Below are 20,680 nucleotides of genomic sequence, written 5' to 3' on the forward strand. Positions count from 1 at the left end.
TTCAAGCGATTCTCCTGCCTTGGCCTCCCAAGTAGCTGGGACTACAGGCACACATCACCAAGCCCAGCTAATTTTTGTATTTTTAGTAGAGGCGGGGTTTCACCATGTTGGTCAGGCTGGTCTTGATCTCTTGACCTCGTGATCTGCCTGCCTCGGCCTCCCAAAGTGCTGGGATTACAGGCGTGAGCCACCGCACCCGGCCAAGATGGTTTCTTTTAAAAAATGTGGAGGGTTCATTACTAAAGGCAAGGGGAATGGATGCCGCATGAACATCAGCAACAAATTGTCTAAGGTAGGAAAGTTAGCAAATTGTTGCCTGAGGGCTCCCTTTATTACACAGTAAACACAAATTCATATACAATGTTTCTAATAATAAAAAGGGACACAGATTAATCTGAGATTTCTGTTTATGCCTTTTGTTGTAAATAGGCACAAACTCTTGGGTGGCCATGGTGGCTCACAGCTTTGATCCCAGCACTTTGGGAGGTCCAGGTGGGCGGATTACCTGAGGTCAGGAGTTGGAGATGATTCAACCTGGCCAACATGGTGAAACCCCATCTCTACTAAAAATACAAAAGTTAGCCAGGTATGGTGACCCACGCCTATAATCCCAGCTACTGGGGAGGCTGAGGCACAAGAATCGCTTGAACTGGGAGGCAGAGATTGCAGTGAGCCAAGATCACGTCACTGCACTCTAGCCTGGGAAACAGAGACACCTCCTCAAAAAACAAAAACACAACAAAACAAAAAAAAAGAAACTCATTTTATTTACAAACAATAAATAGCATTATAGAGTAGCACTATAAAAACTATAAATTTGAATAGCACTTTACTGAACAAAGTACAAACATACATAAGTTAATTTCGTCTCCCAAGTAACTGGGACTACAAGCACTCGTCATCACGCACGGCCAAAGGTATTATTAACTTTAGTTAATGGTAAGGAAACCTAGCAAGCAGAAGTATAGAAGGATGTAAATTTTGCAGATGGTAGTAATTAGTGCTACTTTCTCATTTGTGCTCCCACTAAATTTTGTGTTCTATTGGTACTCATCATATGTTAATCATTTCTTTTCTGTTCTTTTTTTTTTTTTTTTTTTGAGACAATGTCTCGCTTTGTTGCCCAGGCTGGAGTGCAGTGGTGCCATCTCGGCTCACTGCAACCTCCGCCTCCAGGGTTCAAGCGATTCTCCTGCCTCAGCCTCCCGAGTAGCTGGGATTACAGGCGCCTGCCACCACGCCTGGTTTATTTTTGTATTTTCAGTAGAGACGGGGTTTTGCCATGTTGGCCAGGGTGGCCTCGAAATCCTAACCTCAGGTGATCCACCCGCCTCGGCCTCCCAAAGTGCTGGGGTTACAGGCGTGAGCCACCGCGCCCGGCCGGTAATCATTTCTGTCACTCAACAAATATTTATTGAGCGCTTGCTATGTACCAGGACCTGTTCTTGCACAAAACAGGCAATCCATGCATTGCTTACATTCACATTCTAGTGGGGGTAGTGACGGACCATAAAATCAGCAAGAAAAATGTATGTTATGATAGATGGTTATGAGTGCTTTAGAGTCAAATTAAGTAGGGGAGGCAGGCAGGAAGTGTGTAGTATGTTTCAATTTTATATTAGGCTGATCATGGTTTGTCATCTATTTCACCTGGCTCACGTTCTTGCAGGACAGGAACAAATCTCACTTCCATTTGCCTTCATACTTCCAGCACTTAACACAGCACCAGGAACTCAGGGAGGCAATAACTTTATACTGAATACGTTTTATGCCTTCCTAGAGGCAAGCAGTTGAGAAAGGCGTATAACTAGATATTGCCTATAAGGTCCACAATTTGAATAACGTAATCATTTATGATTAATTTTATTCATTTCCATTAACTTAAGCTAAGTTCTTTTAGCACGTTTAGATTACAGAACGAAAGCTGTGTTAACTAGTATTACAGGACTTTTCACGTTTTTCCAAACATCTTCTAGCCACCTCTTTGGCCCTACAACTACGCATAAGCTTTTGCTTTTCAAAAAACCTCCACAGCCTTTGCCAATTATTTGTTGATCTCGAGTAGTTGTTATAACAGTACTTGGGGTTTAACACTAAGGTTGCGGATCGCGCCCAGTTATCAGTTCCTCGAACCTCAAGGAATCACAAAGCAAGGTTCTACCCCCCGAAAAACTACGAAAAGTGAGAAATCCTCTAACACTCCTCGCGCCGTGCCCAGCCGGAACCTTGACCTCAAGATGGCGTCCCGTAGTCGTAAGATTCAGTCGGCTCCAATCAAACATGGTGGGTCATAATTTACAGCTCGGGCCTTTCTAGTAACCGCTAGACGCTGCTTCTCTATGGTTATTCGTCTCGGCTTGGTGAGTCAGAGCCAACAGCGGAGACGATCTATATACGTTCTTCTCTATGGTTCCGCGCTCCCCGCCCCCGGCCGCAGTGCACGCCGGGCAAGAGGAAGACCTCCAGCAGCTCCCCGCGCAGCGCGGCTGTATTTGCGGCCTGTGCGAGTAGGCGCTTGGGCACTCAGTCTCCCTGGCGAGCGACGGGCAGAAATCTCGAACCAGTGGAGCGCTCTCGTAACCTGGATCCCAGAAGGTCGCGAAGGCAGTACCGTTTCCTCAGCGGCGGGTGAGTTTGTGTCTCTGAACGCGTGTGGAAACCGGGAGACCGGGTGCCTCAGCTGGTGGAGGAAGAAAAGCCGGGGTGGCTGCGAAAGCGCCAGGGTGGGGTAGAGGTAAGGAGGGGCGCGGAGGCGGGGGTGGGGGAGGGGTCGGCACGAGGCTTGGTTTCTCCTCTTCGCTAAGGCCTGGGAAAGCTGTGGGCCCAGCCGTAGCTGGTGGAGGCCAGACCTACGGCTTGAGCTTTCCGTCTTGCATTGTCGCCCACTTTCCCTTTCCCTTCCACGTTCCGCCGCGGAGTGAATCGTCTCTGCCCCTCCTGGGCTCCACGTTAGATACAAAACGATCGATCTGCCCCAGGGGAGCCCTTCCCTGAGCCCCCTTACTTACCGGAGCCCCACAGTAGGTTTTCGGGCCTGGGACACTCTCCCCCAGCCGTTGCCTTGAAGTTAGCCTCTACCCACCCTTTTTAGCGAGGTGCTGGCCACCAACGGATATCTTTCCCTTCCTCTTTGGCCATCTAGAGCCCGCCACCAAGTGAACTGGGCCCCACCCCCTTGGAATTGAGCTAATACCTACCTTTTTAGCCGTCTCCTTGCTTGCTTAAGATAGTCATGAATTTTGCCATCCTGCCTCTTTTGCGCATTGGAGGGTGCAGTAAACTGTATATCGCCATTCATTCTAGGCGATTACCAAGCTCCACATTAAAATGTTACTTTCTCATTTTTCTTTGGTCGTCAATCATGCTTCTAAATACGGTTTTCCGGAATAGACGTAGGACTATGAAGATTTTTCGGAGGTTATGTAATATGGATTTGTATTGCCATGGAAATGCCATTTTGATACTGGGCAGAGTGGAGCCAAGAGAAGGGAAGAGATTGGACCTCTGTTGCACCCTACTGCTGTATTAGTGTGAAGTACTCTGTGTATTAGGCCGTGGGCAGTAATGTATAAATAATTTTTGTATTGTCTTTGGAGCTTTTAATTTTTTTAAAGGCTATTTCCAAAAACATTCAGAGGACCTGAAAGGGATTAAGTTGGTCATAAGTTACTCATGATTCAAGTGAATCTTTTAGTATTCTAATTCATTTAACTTAAAGCCTTGGTTTTTCTTTTTCTTTTTTCTTTTAAGCTTTGGTTTTTGTTCCTCTGTAAAATGAATTTATAGTAGTATCTATACGTTATTGGGGTTGGGGATTGAGAAAAACGTATGTAAAATCCTTCGTGCAGTATCCAGGTAACACACATAAGCATTTAAATCTATATTGACATAATTTGTTATTTAAGGATTTTCAATGAAATGTAAGAGTCCAACCCTGACTCTGTAAATTTTTTTTTGTTTTGTGTTGTTGTTTTTTTTTTTTTTTTTTAAGACGGAGTCTTGCTGTGTTGCCCAGGCTGGAGTGCGGTGGCACGATCTTGGCTCACTGCAACCTCCGCCTCCCAGGTTCAAGCGATTCTCCTGCCTCAGCCTCCTGAGTAGCTGGGACTACAGACGCGCGCCACCACGCCCGGCTAATTTTTGTAGTTTTAATAGAGGCGAGGTTTCACTGTGTTGGCCAGAATGGTCTCGATTTCCTGACCTCGTGATCCGCCCGCCTCGGCCCCAAAGCGCTGGGATTACAGGCGTGAGCCACCGTGCCCGGCCTTCTGAATGTATTTTTAAAGTAAAACTAGTCCATGTTAACATTGGGTAACTACTTCAGACCTAACAGGAATTTGGAATTTTCAAGTTATGTTTTTGTCCACAGACAAATTAGCAGTTTACTTTTCTTATTTACACATAATTTAGTGAAAATTTACATTATTTTATAGCTTTGGAAGCAAAGGAATCATTTATCAATCTTAACATCTTGCTAAAACAGTCTGTATTTTAGAGATCTCTTGATTGACTTTTCAAACACTATCACTGCCATTCACAGAAGGGGATTTTTGATTCTTAAATAGCTTTTCTACCTTTTTTTGAAAATTGAAAGTTGCTGAAACTAAAAGGAAGAACAAAATTCCACTACCCAGAATTATTGGTATTGGCTTTTAACTTTTTATTTAGACATAATTTCAGATTTACAAAAACAGTTGCAAGAATAGTACAAAAGAAATCTCAGCTATCTTTCACCAGATTCCTCAAATGTTAACATTTTGCCAATTTGCTTTATCCTTCTCTTCTCTTCATAGGTTTCTTCTGAAATGTTTTGCTAGTAAGTTGCAGATGTGATGCCCCTTAACCCACAAATACTTAAGTGTATTTTCTAAAAATTAGGACTAGTCTTACCTAACAACAGTACAACAATCAAAATCAGGAAACTAACACTGATAAAATACCTAATCTACAGTTCTTAAATAGATTTTGCCGATTTTTCTGAGTTGGTGTACTTTTTTTTTTTTTTTCCTTTTTGGAGATGGAGTCTCGCTCTGTCACCCAGGCTGGAGTGTAGTGGCGCGATCTCACCTCACTGTAACCTCCGCCTCCCGGGTTCAAGCAATTCTCTTGCCTCATCCTCCATAGAAGCTGGAATTATAGGTGCCTGCCACCATGCCTGGCTAATTTTTGTATTTTTAGTAGAGACGGGGTTTGACCATGTTGTCCAGGCTGGTCTTGGAACTTCTGACCTCAGGTGATCCACCCGCTTTGGCCTCCCAAAGTGTTGGGATTGCGTGAGCCACCGCACTTGGCCAATATGCCTTTTTTAAAATGGCAGCTATATGAACTATATTGACATAGAAAATTCACCTGTAAGTGCACAATTCAATGATTTTTGGTAAATATACAAAGTTATGCATCCATTACCCCAAAAGGATTCTTTCTGTCTGTTTGCAAGTCACCCTGTTCCACCCCAGTTTCAGGCAAGCACTCATTTTTCTGTATAGATAGTAGTAGATAGCGCTGCTTTTTTGTTTTATTTGGTTTTTGAGATGGGGTCTCTTTCACCCAGGTTGGAGGGCAGTGCTGCGATCTTGGCTCACTGCAACTTCTGCATTTCAGGCTTAAGCAATCCTCCCACCCCAGCCTCCCAAGTAGCTGGGACCACAGGTGCACGCCACCATGCCTGGCTATTTTTTTGTATTTTTGGTAGAGATGGGGTTTCACCATGTTGCCCAGGCGGGTCTGGAACTCAGGCTCAAAGGATCCACCTGCCTCGTCCTCCCAAAGTGCTGGGATTACAGGTATGAGCCACTGTGCCCAGCCTTGTTTTTGTTTTTAAAAAGATGGATTCTTCCTGTGTTGCTCAGGCTGGAGTGCAGTGGCTATTCACAGGCATAATACCACTATTGATCAGTGGGAGTTTTGCCCTTCTCTGTTGGCAACCTGGTGGTTCTCTCTCATCCCAGGAGGTCACCATATTAATGCCGAATGAACTTAGCATGAACACCTGATCAGTAGTGTGCTGCAGCCCAGAACTCCAGGGCTCAAGCGATCCTCCTGCGTAGCTGTGACTATAGGCAGGCACAGGAGTGTTGGTCTTTAATCATTGAAAATGGTAAAACAACAAAAGTGGCAATGTCAGAAAAAGATCAACTCTTTTTTGGAGATTTCCAAACAATTGAGTATTTTCATACTTCTGAAAAGCTTTGCTGTAAAAGTAGTTTTTCTGTGAAGCATTTCCCATTCTTCTTTGGGCATAAAACACTTTTTTTTTTCTAGGAATAATTCCTGCAGACCTGACACATAATTGGAAGTAGATATTGAATGAATGAGTGAGTTGTATGTGAATATTTGCTCAGAGGAATCTCAGTTCATTATCATTTCAGAAATTTGGCACGTAGTGTACTGATGGAGCTAGTCTAAAATAATCTATCCTGGAAGAAATAATTTTGTTTCTATCTGGATAAGTCTACAATAGAGGAATGCTTATTAGCAGTGTTTTGCTGTATTTTGCATACTTGCAGTATTCTTAAGAGTGCAGAAAAAAATAGTTTGAAAGATTCAAAGAGAAAAAAGTGAAAAAAAGAAAAGCTGAATGCATGCATATGTTGAGTACTAGAGATACGTCTTCAGGGTTTCTTTTTGGACCAGATTTCTTGAGATAAAATTTGCATACAATAAAATGCATCTGTTTTAATTTCAATGAGTTTAGACAAATGCATATACTTGTGTGACCACCGCCACACTAGAGGTAGGGAACCCTTCTATCATAGGTTTCTGTTATTTTATTTAATTTTTGGGGGGCCTCACTCTGTCGCCCAGGCTTGAGTGCAGTGGTGTGAGCTCGGCTCATTGCAACCTCCACCTCCCAGGCTCAAGCGATTCTCCCATCTTAGCCTCCTGAGTATCTGGGACCACAGGCGCATGCTACCACACCTGGCTAATTTTTTGTATTTTTGGTAGAGATGGGGTTTCACCATGTCGCCCAGGCTGGTCTTGAACTCCTGAGCTCAAGTGATCTGCATGCCTTGGCCTCCCAAAGTGCCGGGATTACAGGTATGAGCCACTGCACCTGGCCCAGGTTCCTGTTTTTATTATCGTGGGCTAGGCTATAGAGTTTCTTTTTTTTTTTTTTTTTTGAGACGGAGTCTGGCTCTGTCGCCCAGGCTGGAGTGCAGTGGCACAATCTCTGCTCACTGCAAGCTCCGCCTCCCGGGTTCACGCCATTCTCCTGCCTCAGCCTCCCAAGTAGCTGGGACTACAGGCACCTGCCATTATGCCCGGCTAAATTTTTGTATTTTTAGTAGAGACGAGGTTTCACTGTGTTAGCCAGGATGGTCTCGATCTCCTGACTTCGTGATCCACCCACCTCGGCCTCCCAAAGTGCTGGGATTACAGGCTTGAGCCACCGCGCCCGGCCCAGAGTTTCATACTTAGCAGGAAAAGGTGCTTTGAACCTTCTAAAATGTGAGGTACTTTCAATATTTTTAAAAATGCTATGGAAATGATTTCAGTGCCATAAGATAACTCTGCATTTCTCTCTTTTAAATCCCACATATTATACAATCCCTCAGCAAATCCTATTGGCTGCCTTCAAAATATATCCAGGATCCAACAACTTGATAGCACTTTCACCACTACCACCTGTTCCAGGCCACCATCTCTCCAGGCTACCATCTCTTATATGGATTATTGTACCAGTCTCTTGCTTGTATCCTGTTCCCTTCCAGGCTTAACACAGTGGCCAGTGATAGTGTTAAAATGTGACAAGTCAGAAACTCTTCAAATGATTTTCACCTCATTCAGAGTTAAAACTAAAATGTTTATTTACATTGTGTTACATAGCCCTACACTCTACTCATAATACTCAGTATTTATTTCTGATTTTCTTCATTTATTCTGCTCCAGTCATACTGTTGGCCTTGCTATTCCTCCCTCAAACACACCATTCCTGCTTCAGCCTCTTTGTATTTGTCTTTTCCTTTGCTTGGAAGTCTCTTTCCCCCAGATATGAATAGGGCTTCCTGCCTCTGCCTCTTTTAAATCTTTGTTCTAATCTTCACCTTCTTGGTGAGGCCTAATCGCTGTATTTAAAATAAACTACTCCATAGCTCTCTTCCCTAATTTATTTTTCTACAAAGTACATACCATCTTTCAATGTATTATAATTTATTTCGTTTATCATCTATAGGTAACAGATAAGCTTTGCTTATGATTATAAAAGTTAATTCTCAATCAGTTTCACATGGCAAAACACATAAACCTGTGTTGAAATAAGTAGTTGGTAATCTTTTAGGCTGCTTAAAGTGGACATTAGTATTTATCAAAGATGAGAAATGTTTTCTGATTTTCCATGAGAGACCAATTTTTTTTATTTTTGTTTTGAAATGGAGTCTCGCTCTGTCACCCAGGTTGGAGTGCAGTGGCGCGGTCCCAGCTCACTGCAACCTCTGCCTCCCAGGTTTAAGCAATTCTCCTGCCTCAGTCTCCCGAGTAGCTGGGACTACAGGCGCCTACCACCATGCTTGGCTAATTTTTGTATTTTTAATAGAGACGGGCTTTCACCATGTTGGCCAGTCTGGCCTCGAACTCCTGACCTTGTGATCCGCCCGCCTCAGCCTCCCAAAGTGCTGGGATTACAGATGTGAGCCACCGCGCCCAGGAGAGGCCAATTATCTTAAAGGAATATCCATAAAAATTAGGCGTTAACTGGTATTTTTGCCTTCACCTTTGAAGTCCAGCCTATCAACAAGCACGTTTTGGCAGCTCCAAATAAAGGGGAATATGTTATGGAAAAATTTGAAGTGAATGGAATGGGTATATTGGCATAAACGAAAATTAAATATATCTGGTTAACTCTACAGAATGAATTACACATTTAAAAACCATAAAACATAACTTAAATACCAGGAATATAGAGTTTTACTTTTTTTTTTTTTTTTAGACGGAGTCTTACTCTGTCGTTCAGGTTGGAGTGCAGTGGCGCGACCTCGGCTCACTGCAACATCTGCCTCCCAGGTTCAAGCAATTCTCCGGCCTCACCTTCCAGAGTAGCTGGGATTACAGGTGCGCACCACCACACCTGGCTAATTTTGTTTGTTTGTTTGTTTTCTTTTGAGACGGAGTCTCACTGTGTCACCCAGGCTAGAGTGCAGTGGCGCGATCTCGGCTCACTGCAACCTCTGCCTCCCGAGTTCAAGTGATCTCCTGCCTTTGCCTCTTGAGTAGCTGGGATTACAGGCACCCGCTAGTTTTTGTATTTTAGTAGAGCTAGTTTTTGTATTTTAGTAGAGACGGGGATTCACCATGTTGGCCGGGCTGGTCTCCAACTCCTGACCTCAAGTGATCTGGCTGCCTCGGCCTCCCAAAGTGCTGGGATTACAGGGGTGAGCCACTGTGCCCAGCTAATTTTTTTTTTTTTTTTTTTGAAACTGAGTCTTGCTCTGTCACCAAGGTGGAGTGCAGTGGCGCAGTCTTGGCTCACTGCAACCCCTGCCACCCAGGTTCAAGCAATTCCCCTGCCTCAGCCTCCTGAGTAGCTGGGACTACAGGGGCACGCTACCATGCCTGGATAACTTTTTGTATTAGATACGGGGTTTCGCCGTGTTGGCCAGGATGGTCTTGATCTCCTGACCTTGTGATCTGCCTGCCTTGGCCTCCCAAAGTGCTGGGATTACAGGCATGAGCCACGTCACCCAGCCCAGTGTTTATATTTTTAGTGGAGACGGGGGTTTCACCATTTTGGCCAGGCTGGTCTCAAACTCCTGACCTCCAGTGATGGCAGATCACTGCCATCAAGGCGGGCACGCCTTGGCCTCCCAAAGTGCTGGGATTACAGGTGTGAGCCACCGCCCCTGGCTGAGAGTTTTAGTTTTTAAGCATTATTTATATCTAATATTATTGGGGGAAAAGTGGTTTTAAAAATGAGTTCATGGCCCAGTCTTGTAACCATTGTGAGGCTAGGCACTGCGCCATTGCTAGAATATAGTATGCGGCATGAGATAGCATAATAAATTTGTTTATTGAAGTCCTCAGAGTTTGTTTACTGATTTATTCATTAATCAGTTTATTCAACAGGTATGAAAACCAACTATCCTAAGAAAGCACTGAGATAGGCTATTATAATGATAATAGAAGAGCTTTTGTAAGTAGGACAGTAGCCCTTTCTGTTTTAAAAAGAGATACCACCCCCAGTTTTTGGTTTTGGTCAAAAAGTTTTACAGAAAGTTTATTTTAAAACTCAACACATTTACAGTCTTGCAATCTTGTGTTTTTTCATTGTTAATGTGTACTGATTACCTACCTACTGTTTAAAACATGTCTGATACCTCATTTGCCAAGTATATTAAATCCTCCTAAGGGCTGGGCGCAGTGGCTTATACCTGTAATCCCAGCACTTTGGGAGACCGAGGCCGATGGATCACTTGAGGCCAGGAGTTTGAGACCTGCCTGGCCATACATGGTGAAACCCCGTCTCTACTAAAAATACAAAAATTAGCTGAGCTTGGTCGTGCGTGCCTGGTGGTGTGCACCTGTAATCCTAGCTACTTGGGAGGCTGAGGCAGGAGAATCGCTTGAACCCGACAGGCGGAGGTTTCAGTGAGCTGAGATGGTGCCTCTGCACTCCAGCCTGGGTGACAGAGCAAGACTCCATCTCAAAAAAAAAAAAAAAATGCATCCTAGGGATTCCTTTACCTATAAAGTTTTCTAAATATTTTAAGTATACTGTGTTTTCTGAAGTTGAAGTTTAGTTTTATTGAATATGGTATTATCCCAATTTAAGTCAAAGGAATTCTGAGGAAGTAGAGCTGTGAGCATGTAGGTCATGCTTTTCTGTTTTAAAGAAATGTCTAGTAAACGGGTAAACACATACTCAACCTCATTAGTCATGAGGGAAATGTAAATTGAAATAAGAGTATATTTTACTTATGAAATTGTGAGAATTTTGACACTGATCTATTCTACCAATGATGAGGATATGAGGAAAGGGCATACCCATATTCTGGTGGTGGGAATATACATTTATATGCTAGTTTTCAGGGATGATTTTGGAGGTAAAGTTTGGATACATATAGTTTTTTTTTTTTTTTTTTTGACATGGATTCTTGCTCTGTTGCCCAGGCTGAAGTGCAATGGCACAGTCTCGGCTCACTGCAACCTCCGCCTTCCAGGTTCAAGCGATTCTCCTGCCTCAGCCTCCTGAGTAGCTGGGACTACAGGCACCTGCCACCACACCCAGCTAATCAGATACATATAGTTCTAACCTGTATTAGAGAATTACCTGTACAGATGCATACAGTTATATGTCTATTATCTCCAGGAATGTTCAACATTATTTGTGAGAGTTGAAAGTGGAGCCAACTGTTAATGTTGGTTAAATAAATATGTCCCTATTATAATAATTTACTGCATTATTATTATTTTATTATTTTTGAGGCAGTCTTGCTCTGTCACCAGGCTGGAGTGCAGTGGCTTGATCTCGGGTCACTGCAGCCTCCACCTCCCGGGTTCAAGCGATTCTCCTGCCTTAGCCTCCCAAGAGCTGGGACTACAGGCATGTGCCACCACGCCTGGATAATTTTTGTATTTTTTTCATGTTTTATTGCCTGTATTTTTTTTTTTTTTTTTGAAACAGAGTCTCGCTCTGTTGCCCAGGCTGGAGTGCAGTGGCGCGATCTTGGCTCACTGCAAGCTCCGCCTCCCAGGTTCACACGCCATTCTCCTGCCTCAGCCTCCCTAGTAGCTGGGACTACAGGCGCCCGCCACCGCACCCAGCTAATTTTTTTTTTTTTTGTATTTTTAGTAGAGACGGGGTTTCACCGTGGTCTCGATGTCCTGACCTCGTGATCCACCCGCTTCGGCCTCCCAAAGTGCTGGGATTACAGGTGTGAGCCACCGCGCCCGGCCTGTATTTTGTTTTTATATGTATCATTAATTCTTAAAAATTAAGATTTTGAATCTCTTTGGATATTTATTAGGCTTCAAAGATCTTGATGGAGCAGTCTGAGTTGACTGCCAGTTTCTTAAGTTGGCGGTAAGGCTGGGGTGCAGCGCACACTGGTTTAGCGTGAGCAGTGATCACTAAGCACATGAGCCACGACCACCCCAACTTTACCTCGTTCACAGACAGAACTGGAAGGTTGGTCCTAGATGGCTGCTTTGTCCTGGATGCTTTAGTGGTCTCTTGATATGTGGAAAGCCTTGTTTTGGAACAAATGTTTCCATTGATACAGATGAGAAATGCCTCTTTAATATTTTTATAAACCATTTAGACCCCAATAGATTTGGTTTGTGGGTCACTCTCTTGTGAGTACCAAAGGATTTCATGGTTGGAAGGTGTGCCTTTTCGTCTTGGCAGTGAGCAGCATTTAATGGAGAGACAATGCTTGTATTTGATTTTTTTTTTTTTTTTTTTTTTTGGTTCATTTACAGGATCTGAGACTTATTCAGACCACCAGCTGTATTATCAGGAAGGAACAAATCCAAGTTTTGACGTATTGTCAGTGTGCCGCATGTTGTATTTTCAAATTCTTTTAGTGGTTTTAACATTAGATGACCAATTCTTTGGCACTGATGTGCTTTTGCCAATGTACGGTAGATCTGACCATGGCTCTGAGAAGTCTGGCTGGCATTACCGCATCCCAAGCTCTCTGTCCAAAGAGAAGGAAGCGCCAGGGACGCACGCTTCCTTGGCTGGACTGCAGGGAAAGAGCTGCAGCACCAGCCTCTCACTACTGCAGCCACCCCCTCTCCTAATTTTTGTATTTTTAGTAGAGATGGGGTTTCACCATACTGGCCAGGATGGTCTCAATCTCTTGACCTTGTGATCCACCCACCTCGGCCTCCCAAAGTGCTGGGATTATGGGCGTGAGCCACCACGCCCAGCCAATTTACTACATTATAAAGGTGGAATAAGACTTTATTTTTATTTTTTATTTTTTTAGACAGACTCTGTCGCCCAGGCTGGAGTGTAGTGGCACGATCTCAGCTCAGTGCAAACTCCGCACCCTGGGTTCAGGTGATTCTCTTGCCTCAGCCTCCCGAGTAGCTGGGATTACAGACATGTGCTACCACACTTGGCTGATTTATGTATTTTTAGTAGAGATGGGGTTTCACCATGTTGGCCAGGCTGGTCTAGAACTCTTGACCTCAAGTGATCCCCCTGCTTTGGCCTCCCAAAGTTTTGGGATTGCAGACGTGAGCCACCGTCCCGGCTTGGAATAAAACTTTTGTGAACTGACATGAAGAGATGGCAATTATAATGAGGGAGAAATTCACATGATGTGATTGGTTGTAGAAAAATAAAAATTATTAGTTCATAGAATCATATTAAGAAGAGCACAGCAGTAGATACCAAACTGTTGGGATTGGGGGCAAGGAAGTGGAAGACTTAAACTTTTTATGTTTTCTCTTTTTATGTTTCTGTAAAACATGAAAGACAAAATAGTAGAGACAAATATTTTTGTTTGTTTTTTGAGATGGAATTTTGCTCTTGTTGTCCAGGCTGGAGTGCAATGGCACACTACAACCTCCACCTCCCTGGTTCAAGCGATTCTCCTGCCTAAGCCTCCCATGTAGCTGGGATTACAGGCATGCACCACCATGCCCAGCTAATTTTGTATTTTTAGTGGAGATGGGGTTCTCCATGTTAGCTAGACTGGTCCTGAACTCCTAACCTCAGGTCATCTGTCTGCCTCGGCCTCCCAAAGTGTTGGGATTACAGGCGTGAGCCACCGCGCCTGGGCGACCCTGTCTCTTAAAAAAAAAAAAAAAAAAAAAGTGTGTTGCTGAAAATAAAGTTTGAGGTGAAAAAAAATTTTTCTTTCTTTCTTTTTTTTTTTTGAGACAGGGTCTTGCTCTGTCTCTCAGCCTCAAGCCATCCTCCTGCATCAGCCTCCCAAGTAGTTGGGACCATAGGTATGCACTGTCATGCTTGGCTAATTTGGAAATTGTTTTTAATACTAAAAATGCTAATGTTTAAATATTAACATTAAATGGCAATACTTAACAAAATGACAAAGTTTTCTTTAACATGACAAACTAAGTGAAACAGTTAAATATGTTCTTTTTTTTTCTTTTTCTTTTTCTTCCCACCCCGAGACAGAGTCTTCCCCTGTCACCCACGCTGGAGTGCAGTGGATTACAAGTGATTCTCCTGCCTCAGCCTCCCGAGTAGCTGGGATTACAGGCGCACACCACCATACCCTGCTAATTTTTTTTTTTTTTTTGTATTTTTAGTGGGGACGGGGTTTCACCATGTTGGTGAGGCTGGTCTCGAACTCCTGACCTCAGGTTATCCACCCGCTTTGACCTCCCAAAGTGTTGGGATTACAGGCGTGAGCCACTGCAACCAACCTGTTCTTAAACTTTAAAAAATCAAATGCCAGCTTCTGATTCTTCAGTTTTGATTCAAGAATGGTTACAAGGTTTACTTTTAAGTTTAAAAAAAAAACTATGACTTTTTTTTCTCTTGTCAAAAGTTGTATGTTCTCTTTATATTTGAATGGTTACTATCTGACTGGAAGTCAGGAGTTTATTTCCCCCTGCTGAGATGTATGGTTCATGAGCACATTTGTCTCTTAGGTAGTGGCTAGCATTGAAGCAACAAATACTATGTAACTTGGTACCTTTAGTTTTTAGGATTCTGATAGATATAAGAAAAATGGGCCGGGCGCGGTGGCTCAGGCCTGTAATCCTAGCGCTTTGGGAAGCTGAGTCAGGCAGATCGTGAGATCAGGAGACCGAGACCATCTTGGCCAACATGGTGAAACCCCATCTCTACTAAAAAGATAAAAATTAGCTGGGTGTGGTGGCGCGCACATGTAATCCCAGCTACTCTGGAAGCTGAGGCAGGAGAATTGCTTGAACCCAGGAGGTGGAGGTTGCAGTAAGCCAAGATTGCACCACTGCACTCCAGCCTGGCGATAGAGCGAGACTCCATCTCAAAAAAAAAAAAAAGGCCAGGCATGGTGGCTCATGCCTGTAATCCCAGCACTTTGGGAGGCCGAGGAGGGTGGATCACTTGAGGTCAAGAGATGGAGACCATCCTGGCCAACATGGTGAAACCCCGTCTCTACTGAAAATACAAAAATTAGCTGGGCGTGGTGGTACGCTCCTGTAGTCCCAGCTACTTGGGAGGCTCAGGCAGGAGAATCGCTTGAACCCGGGAGGCGGAGGTTGCAATGAGCGGAGATTGCGCCACTGCACTCTAGCCTGTTCACAGAGTGAGACTCTGTCTCAAAAAAAAAAAAAAAAATCAGAACACTTAAAAACTATTAGATACCCATCTGAATTCTCAGTTTGGTCTAAAAAGATTCATTTATGTGTGGTATTTAATTTTTGGATATTAACTGAACCTCAAAATTTTTTTCTTCCTTTATATGTATTCCTACATGATTGTAGGAGTCTGTCCTGAACTTCGATCATGTACATTTTGGAAACTTATTTTAGAAAAAATCTAAGTCGTAAGAATTCTCAATGAAAAGAGGGTCTTTGCCAATTTCTTTGGGTAAGAAAAGTTCAGAATTTTGCAGATACTCTAAAAATGAAAGTCAACAAAGAAGGCATATAAAATTGTGACGTTTTCAAATAAAATGATTTGTCATGTCCTTTTTTCTTTAGACTGCTGCAGTAAGAATGTCTTTTCCACCTCATTTGAATCGCCCTCCCATGGGAATCCCAGCACTCCCACCAGGGATCCCACCCCCGCAGTTTCCAGGATTTCCTCCACCTGTACCTCCAGGTAAGTTTGTTGATACTGTTTTTTGTCGTTAAACTTGTACTTTTGTCTTTGTGATACTAACTTCAGGAAAATGTTAGATATGTGACTGTGTTAGTGAAGATGCCTCTCAGCGTTGTTTGGGAAATGTGGATGTCTCTTTTTCCTATAGCAGTAGCTTTTATATCTGGCTGAGTATCAAACTCATCTGGAGATTTTTTTTTTTCTTCTCATCTGGAAAGTTTTTAAAAAATTCTTTTTTTTTTTTTTTTTGAGCTAGAGTCTTGCTCTGTGACACTGGCTGGAGTGCAGTGGCACGATCTCCACTCACTGCAACCTCCACCTCCTAGGCTCAAGCAGTTCTCTGCCTCAGCCTCCTGAGTAGCTGGGATTGCACGCACCTGCCACCATGCCTGGCTAAGTTTTCTATTTTTAGTAGAGACAGGGTTTCGCTATGTTGGCCAGGCTGGTCTCGAACTCTTGGCCTCAAATGATCTGCCGGCCTCCGGCTCCCAAAGTGCGGGATTACAGGTGTGAGCCACCATGCCCAGCCTAAAAATTATATATTTTTAAAAAATGGGTAATACATACACATTGTTCAAAAACAAAAAAAAAATACAGAAAGTAATACAGTGAAAAATTTTCTTCATGTACTCCCATAACTGCTATTGCTATCCCCTTACTAAAAAGGGAAGCAATAAGGTTATTAGTTTTTTCTTGATTTTTCCAGATACTTAAAAGTGTATATTATAAGTCAATATAAGTAAAGATTTATGGAGTTAAAAAAAGTGTTCAGACCCTGCTCCATCCCCCTGAATCAGATCCTCAGAAATTGGGGCTCAGGATTCTTAATTTTTAACAAGTTCACAGGTAATTTTTGGCACTCATTTAAGCATGGAGAATCCACATTTGAGAACCATTATCCTGAAGTACATAGTGAACATTGCTTATGCTGGGTGTGGTGGTGCGTGTCTGTTGTCTTGGCTATACAGGAGACTGAGGTGGGAGGATGGCCTGAGCCCAGGAGTTCAAGTCCAAAGAGTGAGACCTCATCTTTGAAAAAACAAAAATCTTTGCTTATAAGAAATTTTTCTTTTGACTTAAGAACATTGCAGTTGGCTGACTTACGATGGGTTGTTAATTCATAGCATGTATGTTACGGGGGTTGTATAAACAGCACATTTGTCTTTATTTTGTTTGTGTGTGCGTGTGTGTGTATGTGTGTTTTGGGTGAGGCCTCACTTTGTTGCCCAGACTGGAGTACAGTGGCACGATCATGGCTCACTGCAGCCTTGACCTCCTGGACTCCCATCTCAGCCCTCCTGAGGAGCTGGGACCACAGGCTTGTGCCACCATGTTCTGTTAATCAAAATTTTTTTAAAAAACATTTTATAAAGATGGGGGTCTCACCATCTTGTCCAGGCTGGTCTTGAACTTCTGGGGTCAAGGTATACTCCCGCCTCAGCCTTCCAAAGTTCTGGGATTACAGATGTGAGCCCCTGCACCTGACCTTGTCTTTATTTTGGATTCAACTACTCATTGTAAAATTTTTAATTTACTGCCACAGGCTCAGCTTTGGGAGCCTTCTACCCTTGGGTCTGAAAAGCCCCAAGATAAATATGGGAATTTCTGTGGAATATTATTTAACACTTAAGAATTTGGGGAAAATCATAATTTAAAAAAATCAGGCCAGGCACAGTGGCTCACGCCTGTAACCTCAGAACTTTGGGAGGCCAAGGTGAGTGGATCACCTGAGTTCAGGAGTTAGAGACCAGTCTGGCCAACGTGGCGAAATGCCATCTCTGCTAAAAATACAAAAAATTAGCTGGGCATGGTGGCTCAGGCGTGAATCCCAGCTACTCAGGAGGCTGAGGCAGGAGAATCGCTTGAAACTGGGAAGCAGAGGTTGCAGTGAGCCGAGATCATGCCACTGCACTCCAGCCTGGGCAACAAGAATGCAACTTTGTCTCAAAAAGAAAAAAAAATCAGAACAACTGTTTATGCATGTATATTATGGAATAGAATGCAGTACTTTAATAAGCTATTTTAGACATTATGCTTGTAGTGGAGCTGCTTTACGCTGTGCTTCTAGATAATCATGGATGTATATTTGTTATCTGCTGCCAGAGGAGTAATGTAAAAGTTTACACTACTGCTTTATTATCCCATGTAACGATTACTGATTTTAAGTAGTAACTTAGTTGTTTTATAATGGACCATAAATAGACTAAATTCTACTGGAAGGCTCTAGCTGGCCCTTTGGACAAAATTTTTTCTTAAAATAAATTTTGCTGAAAGGAAATTCTATTGAGAAAATTGAGAAAATGTTGCAGAAAACTGAATAAAGTTAGTTATCAGCCATCAAACAGACTAATAGTTATAGAAGGAAAGTGTTTTGAACAACTTTCATTTGGGCTTCAGTTTTCTCTTTGGTCCGTATATCCTGATTTTCTTCATATATTTATAGGCTCATAATGCAGTTCTGGGTTTTAATTTTTAATTTATTAATTTTTTTGAGACAGGATCTCTCTTTGTCTCCCAGGCTGGGGGTACAGTGGCATAACCATGACTTAATGTGGCCTCTATCTCCTGGACTCAACTGATCCTCCTGCCTCAGCCTCCTGAGTAGCTGAGACTATAGGTGTGTGCCACCATGACTGACTCAGATCCGTTTTTCAGTGGGCCTTACCATAACCATGATGCAAAGCCCGAGTGTTCTAGAAGTTATAGGCTGGGCATGGTGGCTCATACCTGTAATCCCATCACTTTGGGAGGCTGAGGGCAGGAGGATTTCTTGAACCCAGGAGTTCAAGATCAGCCTGGACAACATAGGGAAGAAAGACCCTGTCTGTGGGGAGGTGGGGGGTGGCAGTAAGCTTAATCGCTTGTTTAGAATCAGAAAAGATGGTTATGGAGAATCTGTGCTTTAATTTCCTTACCAGTAGATTGGGTTTATAGAAAAGATTTTAAATTTCTTTGATTTTTTTGTTTGTTTGTTTGTTTTGCTTTTTTTGAGAGAGTCTCACTCTGTCGCTGGAGTGCAGTGGCGCCATTACAGCTCACTGCAGTCTCTGCCTCCTGGGTTCAATTGATTCTCCTGACTCAGTCTCCCTAGTAACTGGGATTATGAGTGTGTGCCACCATGCTCGGCTAATTTTTGTATTTTCTGTAGAGATGGGGTTTTGCCGTGTTGGCTCAAGCGATGTGCCTGTCTTGGCCTCCCAAAGTGTTTGGATTATGGGTGTGAGCTACCGTGTCCCCTCACTCCCTGCCTTTTTTTTTTTTTTTTAAATAAAGAAATGGAGTTTTGCTATGTTTCCTAGGCTAGAGTACAGTGGTTATACACAGGCACAATGATAGCACACCGCAGCCTTGAACTCCTGGGCTCAGGGATCCTTGTGCCTCAGCTTCCAGAATAGCTGTAACTACAAGCATGATTTTATTTATTTATTTATTTTTTTGGTACAGAGTCTTGCACCTGTCCCCCAGGCTGGAGTGCAATGGTGTGATCTCGGCTCACTGCAACCTCTGCCTCCCGGGTTCAAGCAATTCTGCCTCAGCCTCCCGAGTAGCTGGGATTACAGGCACGCACCACTACGCCTGGCTAATTTTTGTATTTTTAGTAGAAACAGGGCTTCTCCATGTTGGTCAGGTTAGTCTCAAACTCCTGACCTCAGGTGATTTACCCATCTTTGCCTCCCAAAGTGCTGGCATTACAGGCGTGAGCCACTGCGCCTGGCCCATGATTTTTATTTTCTGTGAAAGAGCCAGGAATAACAAGATTCTTCTTAGATTTACACATAAATTTCTCATCTCATGCTTAAAATAACTTTCAAAAGATTTGTTTTTACTTTATTTATTTGACAAAATTTTATATGTTTATCATGCACAACGTTTTGAAATAACATATGTTGTGGAATGACTAAATTGAGCTAATTAACACTTGGTGTATTACTTTACATACTTATTTTTTGTTGTTGTGAGAACACCCTAGATTTTAAGTGGAGATTTTCTCTTAGTTATTTTCAAGAATATGGTACACTTACTAACTGTATCACCATGTTGCACGACGTGTTTTACCTTTTTTTTGGTCTTTTTTTTTTTTTTTCCTTTTTGTGGAGAACGGGGTCTCACTATTTTGCCCAGGCAGATCTCGATCTCCTGGGCTCAATCTGTCCTCCTGCCTGTGCCTCCCTAAGAGCTGGAATTACAGGCGTGAGCCACCGCGCCCAGCTGTTTTTACTTTTAAAGGATTCTTTAATAGCATTGTTCACCTATAAGTCAGTCTGTATTTGTGAAAGGCATTGGTTTTGAGGATCACTGAACCACATGAACCCGAATGGATAACTATCCAGGATTTTATGCTCTTTAAGTCAAAAGCATATTGAGGTGGCCATTTTGTTTTCAGTATAGTCTTTTTTGTAAGTTTATATGGACCAACCTGATACCACATTCCTTTTGAAAATAAGATAGTATTTATCAGTATTTCACTTTCATTTGTCCTATATTTCCACTTATGTTAATTATGAGTAAGGATACTTAATTGTGTGGCATGTTGTTGATAGAGAATGCAGTCATGTAAAATCAGTGTGGTTTTTCTTTTCTTAGGGACCCCAATGATTCCTGTACCAATGAGCATTATGGCTCCTGCTCCAACTGTAAGTATAACTTAAAGGAGGAATCATGAGCTATGGTAGTGCTAGTGCTTTTAAGCTGAACAGCATGATAAACTTAGATAAATTATGAGTATTTAAAAGAATAACAAGGACAGAATGACAGCACCCCTGTAGAGCATATCATTTATTTGAATAAGTATCATTTTCACTTAGGTGTGCATATATGCAGTTGCCCTTGCAATGTGCTCCCTAAGTAGATAATTCTATGATTTTCCTGTTACTCTCTAGACTCTTCATATACTTGTTATTACAAATTTAGGACTTTGGCTCTTCATTGCCTTCTCATCTTGGTCCTGGGAGATGG

At 42.8% G+C, this 20,680-nt stretch overlaps 1 protein-coding gene, 1 long non-coding RNA gene and 1 pseudogene across 8 annotated transcripts in view; 1 reads left to right on the plus strand and 2 right to left on the minus strand.

The window, feature by feature from the left end:
- Positions 1–748: 748 nt before the first annotated feature.
- On the minus strand, positions 749–8,919 carry LOC129393835 (uncharacterized). Its single transcript, XR_008620922.2, has 2 exons — positions 3,198–8,919; positions 749–2,680 (listed from the first exon to the last, which is right to left on the minus strand). It is a non-coding gene; the product is annotated as an uncharacterized LOC129393835 (long non-coding RNA).
- Positions 754–20,680, plus strand: part of RBM25 (RNA binding motif protein 25) — a 106,862-nt gene continuing 86,935 nt past the window's right edge. The window contains exons 1-5 of one of the 7 annotated variants that reach the window (XM_055097777.2): positions 754–2,628; positions 8,927–9,048; positions 13,832–13,899; positions 15,604–15,724; positions 20,309–20,358. In XM_055097777.2, the coding sequence (XP_054953752.1) occupies positions 15,619–15,724; positions 20,309–20,358 (156 nt within the window). In that variant the 5' untranslated portion in view covers positions 754–2,628; positions 8,927–9,048; positions 13,832–13,899; positions 15,604–15,618. Of the gene's footprint in view, positions 2,735–8,926; positions 9,049–13,831; positions 13,900–15,603; positions 15,725–20,308; positions 20,359–20,680 lie in introns of all 7 variants that reach the window. The other 6 variants (XM_063596299.1, XM_055097776.2, XM_034937775.3 and 3 more) reach the window with 6 other exon arrangements.
- Positions 10,274–13,818, minus strand: LOC129393834 (required for meiotic nuclear division protein 1 homolog; annotated as a pseudogene).

Source organism: Pan paniscus, chromosome 15 (assembly GCF_029289425.2).
Source record: "Pan paniscus chromosome 15, NHGRI_mPanPan1-v2.0_pri, whole genome shotgun sequence".
NCBI classification, from domain to species: Eukaryota; Metazoa; Chordata; class Mammalia; order Primates; family Hominidae; genus Pan; species Pan paniscus.